This window comes from Salvelinus sp. IW2-2015, unplaced genomic scaffold (genome assembly GCF_002910315.2).
Source record: "Salvelinus sp. IW2-2015 unplaced genomic scaffold, ASM291031v2 Un_scaffold585, whole genome shotgun sequence".
Lineage (NCBI taxonomy): Eukaryota > Metazoa > Chordata > Actinopteri > Salmoniformes > Salmonidae > Salvelinus > Salvelinus sp. IW2-2015.
This window is the reverse complement of record NW_019942578.1, coordinates 9,419-18,552: the sequence shown is the minus strand read 5'-3', so window position 1 is coordinate 18,552 and position 9,134 is coordinate 9,419. Positions and strand designations below refer to the sequence as shown.

General features: G+C 40.2%; 1 protein-coding gene across 2 annotated transcripts in view; it reads left to right on the top strand.

Moving 5' to 3' along the window:
* Positions 1 to 1,375: 1,375 nt before the first annotated feature.
* Positions 1,376 to 9,134, top strand: part of LOC112068580 (membrane-spanning 4-domains subfamily A member 4A-like) — a 14,959-nt gene continuing 7,200 nt past the window's right edge. The window contains exons 1-6 of one of the 2 annotated variants that reach the window (XM_024135741.2): positions 1,380 to 1,711; positions 1,806 to 1,922; positions 2,375 to 2,431; positions 2,713 to 2,898; positions 3,249 to 3,371; positions 8,337 to 8,426. In XM_024135741.2, coding sequence (XP_023991509.1) covers positions 1,541 to 1,711; positions 1,806 to 1,922; positions 2,375 to 2,431; positions 2,713 to 2,898; positions 3,249 to 3,371; positions 8,337 to 8,426 — 744 coding nt within the window. In that variant the 5' untranslated portion in view covers positions 1,380 to 1,540. Of the gene's footprint in view, positions 1,712 to 1,805; positions 1,923 to 2,374; positions 2,432 to 2,712; positions 2,899 to 3,248; positions 3,372 to 8,336; positions 8,427 to 9,134 lie in introns of both variants that reach the window. The other variant, XM_024135742.2, reaches the window with a different exon arrangement.

Below are 9,134 nucleotides of genomic sequence, written 5' to 3'. Positions count from 1 at the left end.
TGCTAAATGACTAAAATGTCAAATGTATAGTATCGCTGTGGAATAGGAGCACAACATAATTTTCTATTTAATCTCTGAGCCTATAACAGCCAGCAGGAATATACGGAGCGCAGGTGTTGGTAATGTTCTCTAGTTGCGCCGTGATTTGGAATGATTTCATTGTTTTGCTTACTTTGTGTATTATAATTAGCTGATGTGCTTTTCTTGATGAGGAGGAGATACTATATAATGTTGTTGGGTCTGTAACCATGTTTGCCAGTGACAGTCTCTTCGCAATCAAATATTTGTTTTCAACAAAAAGTTCAGCAATAGACCCAAGTAATTCCAGTTGAAATTGTGAGGGTTGTTTTGTTTGCGCAATGCACTGTCTGTGCGTCAGTATATTGTCTACAAAAGTTGATACTCGTGATTGTATTTTCCTTCCTTTTTAGACCAGATACAGTGCATTTGGAAAGTATTCAGACTCCTTCACTTTTTACACATTTTGTTACATCCTTATTCTAAAATTGATGAAATATTTTTTTCCTCATCAATCTACAAACAATACCCCATAATGACAAATTGAAAACTGTTTTTTAGACATTTTTGCTAATTTATTACAAATATGAAACAGATATACCTTATTTACTTAAGTACTCAGACCCTTTTCAATGAGACTCGAAATTGAGCTCAGGTGCATCCTGTTTCCATTGATCATCCTTGAGATGTTTCTACAACTTTTAAAACACAAAACTATAAAAACCTTGGAAGAAAGAGGAGAGGAAGAGACAGGAGGAGAGGAAGAGAGGGGAGGAGAGGATGAGAGGGAAGAATAGGAGGAGAGGAAGATGAGGGAGAGAGGGGGGAGAAGAGGAAGAGAGGGGTGCAGGAATAGACATGAGCTTATGTTTACATGATATCTCAGGATTTATATACACTCCACTTTACTAAGCTCTTTTTTGTTTGTCATGATTWTCTAATGTCCATTCACCAACAATCACTAATAAACAGTTCCGGTTCTTTCACCTACTTCTTTAATTCAGGATGTCTCCCCACAGAGGGGCAAAGTATTTGGTTAAATTAAATTACTTTATTATACTACACCTTGAAGATGGTTACTTATACAGCACAGAACAAAATAAATGTGTACACTTCCATGCTATGTAGCATGAAAAAGAAACTTATGRAACTTTCATGGAAGTGTYTGAGTTTRTTTTATAGCCTGTGTTCTATAGGRAAGGAACTTCAAGCCCAAGATAGGATGTTATGACAATAAAGAAGGAACTAAAGGTCGCTCAGCCATGAGGAAGTTAGTACACTAAACAGATGATACAGTAAGCACAGACACACACAGCCTACCACCCACCCATATTTAAATGGGGAGTGTTCAAAGTCGGATTAGTGGCTGACGCATACACCTATTGTGCATTACATTTCCTGGTAAATTATTATCTGGAAGTCCCAGYMAGAGTACAAACTTTGCAGGAGGCTAAACAAAACACCGCTGACCAGCCATATCACCTCTTACTGTACTACAAACATCCRTCTGTCCTCTGTGAAGATGTCCAGCTCTCAAACAACCACCACTAACGGGGCGGTGGTATTCACCCATGTCTACCCCTATGGGAACGGGATTGGGGTCGCAGGGGTCGCWTCTGCTCCTCACTGTCTGGGACAGACGGTCTCTTCAGTGCTGGGAAGTTTCCGGGCAGGGCATCCAAAAGCGCTGGGAGTAAGAATTTATGTTTTACATCATTTGAAAATGATTTTTCATTTTGTTTGAACGAAGAGAYAAATGAATTTTCTGCTTTGTTTTTCTCTCACAGACCATACAGATCATGATTGGTTTGWTGATGCTGTTGACAGGAATCGTGATGACTGCCGGACCACYAGTAGACAAWATTGGAGMATTTAGTGGAATATTTGTCTGGGGATCTATCATTGTGAGTGAGCTGCTCTGTCTAATAATAATTTCTTACATTTCCTGTCTGTCGCGATGCAAACAAAACATCCTAATAATTGAATCGTCATATTTTGAAAAGAAATGCATTAAAAACAATACAGTATGTGGAATTTTTTAAATATAAAAATTTTAAATATTTCAATATATAAAATATTTAATGTATAATGAATGACTTAACAAATTACTTTTATCAATGTATATGTATTTGGCTAGGCCTGTGCCGTTCATACACTCATGCATTTCAGTTTCTGTTGACTTCTATGTGGGAGTAATTAAACTTGATTTTGAACTTTGGTCATACTGTAGAAATATTTTTGTCCCACATGGTACCCTACTCCCTATACAGTGCACTACTTTTGTAGTGTACGATGTAGAGAATAGGGTGCCATTTGGTATGTAGGCTTGTATAATCTCTTCCTTGTTCCTTCTCAGTATGTAGTTGCAGGCTCTCTAACTGTTGCTGCTGACAACAAACTGAACAAATGTCTGGTCAGTATCAACTATTTTTGCCTCAATAAAGTTTAGGCTTTTGATTTATATAGTTCCACTCTATTTTAAAAACATAGAATCTACTTCACATATAGGCACTCATGTTTTCATTCAATCTGTTTGTTTGCCTCCTTTCCGCACTGACGATTCAGCAACTGRGAATTGCCSCTTTAATAAAGACTTGCAATAATGATTGTCAACACACTGTATTTTATATTGCATTTCATTCTTCACAACCAATCATTCATTCCCATGTTCTCTTTRTGCTCTCTGTCCCTTAGGTAAAAGGCTCCCTTGGAATGAATGTTGTCGCCACAGTTACTGCTCTTACTGGCACCATTCTGCATTCTTTAGACAGTGCTGGGATCCTCTTGTACCGCTACTACTGTGACTATCCACGCAATCCTTCATACTACCCTCCATCCTATGTCTACTACCCTACGTCCTCTGTCTGTCAACAGTATCGGGTATATACCAAATGCTTATTCCTTTGGTCAGGAGATATTTGTAAATCGGTAAAGGGGTATTTATCACCTATAATATCGTATTACTAGACTAATGTACGTACTGTTTAATGTTTTTTATTCGTTTAAATTATACTCCATTTGGAGCAGATATGTGATATCTCGAACATGCAAGCAATAGTGAATTAGATGCTATTGAGTTGCTATATAGATGCTATGCTATATAGATGCTATTAATTATACTTCTTGTTAGCCCACAGAGAAACAGGAGTCAAAGTTTAATTGTACATAATTGCTCCAAAATGGAGGTGTAGTCTAGTTAAATGCTGTTTCCTGTTCCTCTCTGTCTATAGGTCAGGTCCCAGGGAATATCAGGTGTTTTGGTTGTTTTCTCCTTGCTGGAGTTAATAGTGTCCATTTGTGTCTCGTCATTCGCCTGCAGAGCTGTCTGCCTGTGCTGCCGTTCCACCCCTGAGGTGAGTCTTTGGACATAGATTTCTGTCAAAATGTTGTCCAACATTTAGACAGAAATCTAGTTCCATATACAGTGTGGTCTGAAATTATTGACACCCTTGATAAAAATTAGCAAAAATGACTGTTTAAAATAAATAAATACAATACTGAGATGCATCGTATGTGCCCAAAAATGTGTATTAATACAATTGCTCAGAGAAAGTGTTTTTGCTTAACAAGTAGTATTTTTTATTTCAAACAGGTATGGGTCAATATTAATGACACCTCTGTTTTCAATACCTCACTGTGCAAGGATAACAGCACTGACACGTTTTCTAAAATATTTTATGATTGAGACCCCATTGGAAGGGATCTTAGACCATTCATCCATACAGAATCCTTCCAGATCATTGATATCCTTCGTCTGCACTTATTTTATGGGGTTCTTTCCTGCTTAATGTATTCTTATTTCAACACCAAACCCACCACTGGTGTGTGTGGCGAAAGAGCTCTTTGTTCATGTCATCTGACCAAATCACAGGGTTCAATCCACGTGCCAATGCCGTTTAACAAACTCCAGGCGTTTACATTTGTTGGATGACATGAAAATAGCTTATTGACCAAACACACCAGTGGTGAGTTTGGCATCGAAATGAGAACGCAAGAGCAGAAAATAACACCATACCTACTGTAAAATATGGTGGTGGATCTTTGATGTTATTGGGCTAATTTTCTTCCACTGGTCCTGGGCCCCTTGTTAAGGTCAAGTGCATCATGAACTTTACCCAGTGTAAGAGCCAATTTGGGTGTATCTTATATTATGGTATTTTTTAGGCAATTACACTCCCGACCACTAGGGGAAGACAAATGGTGGTGGTAATCACACCAGCTGCTCTATAAAGACACACGTGTTTGAACATATGGCGTGTGTGTGGATGGTGAGAGAGCTCACGGTTCTTGCTTTTYTTATGACAATTTGCCGCCAACACAGRYGCCATGAGCTCAAGCCTAGGAAGGGTTTCTGATTCATAGGAGCATCTCTCTCTTTTCCCAGCATGAACGGAAGATGCACAGTACCAGCCAAAAGCTTGGACACACCGACTCATTTCAGGGTTTTCTTTTCACTATTTTCTACATGGTATGAAATAACACATATGGAATCATGTAATAACCAAAAAAGTGTTAAACAAATCAAAATATATTTTATATTTAAGATTCTTCGAAGTAGCCACCCTTTGCCTTGATGACAGCTTTGCACACGCTTGGCATTCTCACAACCAGCTTCATGAGGTAGTCACCTGGACTGCATTTCAATTACCAGGTGTGCCTTGTTAAAAGTTAATTTGTGGAATTTCTTTCCTTCTTAATGTATTTGAGCCAATCTGTTGTGTTGTGCAAGGTAGGGTTGGTATACAGAAGATGGTTTACCCTATTTGGTAAAATACCAAGTCCATTTATGGCAAGAACAGCTCAAATAAGCAAAGAGAAATGACAGTCCATCATTACTTTAAGACATGAAGGCCAGTCAATGCGGAACATTTCAAAAACTTTGAAAGTTTCTTCAAGTGCAGTCACAAAAACCATCAAGCCTATGATGAAACTGGCTCTCATGAGGACCGCTACAGGAAAGGAAGACCCAGAGTTACCTCTGCTGCAGAGGATTAGTTCATTAGAGTTACCAGCCTATTGCAGCCCAAATAAATGCTTCACAGAGTTCAAGTAACAGACACAATCTCAACATAAACTGCTTAGAGGAGACTGCGTGAAACAGGCCTTCATGGTCAAATTGCTGCAAAGAAACCACTACTAAAGGACACCAATAAGAAGAAGAGACTTGCTTGGGCCAAGAAACACGAGCAAAGGACAAAGGCACATAGACAGGTGGAAATCTGTCCTTTGGTCTGATGAGTCCAAATATTTTGGTTGCAACCGCTGTGTCTTTGTGAGACGCAGAGTAGGTGAACGGATGATCTCTGTATGTGTTTTCCCACCATGAAGCATGGATGAGGTGGTGTGATGTGGGGGTGCTATTCTGGTGACACTGTCAGTGATTTATTTAGAATTCAAGACACACTTAACCAGCATGGCTACCACAGCATTCTGCAGCGATACAGCATCCCATCTGGTTTGTGCTTAGTGGGACTATCATTTGGATTTCAACAGGAAAATGATCCAACACACCTCCAGGCTGTGTAAGGGCTATTTGACCAAGAAGGAGAGAGATGCAGTGCTGCATCAGATGACCTGGCCTCCACAGTCACCCGACCTCACCCCAATTGAGATGGTTTGGGAGTTGTTGGACGGCAGAGTGAAGGAAAAGCAGTCTACAAGTGCTCAGCACTTGTGGGAACTCCTTCAAGACTGTTTGAAAAGCATTCCAGGTGAAGCTGGTTGAGAGTTTGCCAAGAGTGTGCTGTCATCAACCTGTCATCAAAGCAAATGGTGGCTACTTTGAAGAATCTCAAATCTGAAACATATTTTGATTTGTTTTACACTTTTTTTGGTTACCACATGATTCCATATGTGTTATTTCATAGTTTTGATGTCTTCACTGTTATTCTACAATGTAGAAAATAGTAAAAATAAAGAAAAACCCTTGAATGAGTAGGTGTGTCCAAACTTTTGACTGGTACTGTACTTGTTTCTTTATAAAAAACATTAAGTGAGATAAAGTTTCTTAACCATACTGAATGTCATCTGATGCAATTCTGAATGCTCTAGCTTTCCAAAGTCTTTGGGCTGGATGCACCTCTTCACCTTGAGCTGTGCCACTTTTGCCAAATTCGCCATCCATACTTGCCATTGCTGTGAGAGAGATTGGGGTATGTCGTTTCCCAGATGTTGTAGCAACAGTTTTGGAGATAGAATTAACGGTAATAGAAAGCATAAGGGGTCGTATATTGAGCTGGTCACCGAGAGGGTCGTGGCTGATGGGAAAGGTGTTGGAAACCTACCCTGACAAGAAGGGTCTGGTCCGGTCTGTGAGACTTAAAACCAGAACAGGAGAACTGYACAGACCTGTTACCAAGATCTTGCTACCCCAAGAGGGTACAGAGGGACCTGTGAATAACTTTGACCCACAGAAGAAGTGAAGGAAGATTCAGTCACATTTCACTTTATTGGGTAATTGTTGTTCGCCATTAGGGGCCGGAGTGTTGGAGCCAATTTGGGTGAAGCTTATGGTATTATTCGGGCAATTACACTCCCGACCACTAGGGACAGACAAATGGTGGTAAACACACATCAGGTGATCTATAAAGACACAGGTGTTTGAACGTATGGTGTGTGTGGATGGTGAGAGAGCTTACCGTTTCTACCGCAATCAAACTAATGCAAGAAAAGCGATGAATGCCAAAGAAGATACAAAGGATTACTACAGTCAACATTCATTCATTCAATGTAACCAGCATTGCTAAGTTTGAGGCGCGTAAAGAGCTATGTCTATTTGCTACCAAACACTCACCTGGTGACATTGGCTCCTTAGAAGTCTTAGATTTTCCAAAGCAAATTGTCATGACACCCAGTACCAGGACATTTTAGAAAAGGCCTCCGTGTCGTTATCCTCGCAAGGTGAGATATTGAAAGGTATTGGAAACAGGGGTGTCAATCATGTTAACCACTACCTTTTTGAGAGAAAAAAAGTATCTCTTTCWCTTTGCATTTGTATTAGTATAAAATAATAGAATTTCTCCATTGTTTTGAGCATACATTATAGCTCAGTATTTTTATACAGTCATTTTTACTCATCTATATCAAGTGTGTCGATAATTTCAGACCCCGTTGTAAGTCTTACTATATTGAAGACATTATAAAAAATAAAGCAAAGTTAAGTGCACATGACAAAAAGTATGTGGACAACTTCTAGTTGAACATCTCATTCCAAAATCATGYGCATTAATATGAAGTTGGTCCCCCCTTTGCTGCTATAACAGCCTCCACTATTCCTGGAAGGCTTTCCACTAGATGCTGGAACATTGCTGCGGGGACTTGCTTCCATTCAGCCACAAGAGCATTAGTGAGGTTGGGCACTGCTGTTGGGCGAATATGCCTGGCTCACAGTCCGAGTACTAATTCATCCCAAAGGTGTTCGATGGGGATGAGGTCAGGGCTCTGTGTAGGCCAGTCAAGTTCTTCCACACCGATCTCGACAAACCATTTCTGTATGGACTTRGCTTTGTGCACGGGGGCATTGTCTTGCTGAAACAGGAAAGGGCCTTGCCCAAACTGTTCCCACGAAGTCGGAGGCACAGAATCTTCTAGAATGTCATTGTATGCTGTAGTGTTAAGATTTCCCCTCACTGGAAGTATGGGGCCTAGCCTGCCCCAAACCATAGTAAACAGCCCCAGACCATTAATCCTCCTCCACCAAACTTTACAGTTGGCACAATGCATTCGGGCGGGTACCGATCTTTAGCATTGCGCATGGTGATCTTAGGCTTGTGTGAGGCTGCGTGTCCATGGAAACCATTTCATGAAGCTCCCGATTAACCTGTTCTTGTGCTGACATTTCTTCCAGAGGCAGTTTGGAACTCGTGGTTAGTGTTGCAACCGATGACAGCACTTGGCTTGTGTGGCCTACCACTTCGTGGCCAAGCTGTTGTTGCTCATAGACATTTCCTCTTRACAATAGCAGCACTTACAGTTGACCGGGGAAGCTCTAGCAGGGCAGAAATTTGATGAACAGACTTGTTGAAAGATGGCATCCTATGACGGTGCCACGTTGAAAGTCACTGAGCTCTTCAGTAAGGCCATTTTACTGCCAATGTTTGTCTATGGAGATTGCATGGCTGTGTGCTCGATTTTATACACCTGACAGCAACGGGTATGGCTGAAATAGCCGAATCCACTAATTTGAAGGGGTGTCCACATACTTTTGTATATATAGTGTATGTTCTGGCAACTGTAAGAGCACTGAGCAGTCATGACACCTGTATATTTGATAATGAATTACTAGAAATGGACTTAAAATTGACATGTCTGTCTTTTAGCAAGTGTTCATCATTGGGAATCAAATACCGGTACCTCATGGCAGCATGACTCCAAGCAACGCACCTTACCCTCCTCAGAACAACTACGAGGTATGACATCTTTTGGAGGCTACTCGTTATCTAAAATTTGAATTAAAAAGATCTCCCCAGAGTCGTAGTTACTGAGTTTCTGGGGTAATTTTTTACATTTCCACTGCCGAAAACTTTAATATCAAATTGTGTAATCACCAAAGCATTGGTCACTGTATGAAATTCTGTGGGTCCGTACTTGCGAACATTAGAAAACGTTTGAGTTGAAGTTTAAGCATCGTCCAATTAAAATCCTTGACGTCGTTGCARGTGATAGAACCAATGTGTATAAACCCTGTATGACTGACAGGGGTTGCTGTATTGAAGCCACCGCACAGCCATCTTGGCTTTCCTCCTCCAATGTAAATAAGATTTTGTAAACTATCGAAATGCATTTATTAATGTCTACATTCGTTTTTGACATGTCTATTCTATTACAGACACCTTAATGCATACTTTCGCATTGTATTATGTGAGCTAAACTCAAAGCTCTCAATGGCTAATACAATCCAGGGTTTATATACATCATTAGAACACTTTTCCATCACCTTAAAAACAGTCAAACAGAACCATCTGCTAATCAAAGTTACTAAAACACAACAATTTTCAACTAAACGATTAGCCCTGGTGATTTTTGCCATTTGTGACTTTATAATTTTAACCTAACCTTAGCTCTTGAGAACCCAAGCCGATACAGCCATAGGGATCTAATTTGAACAATTGACTCAC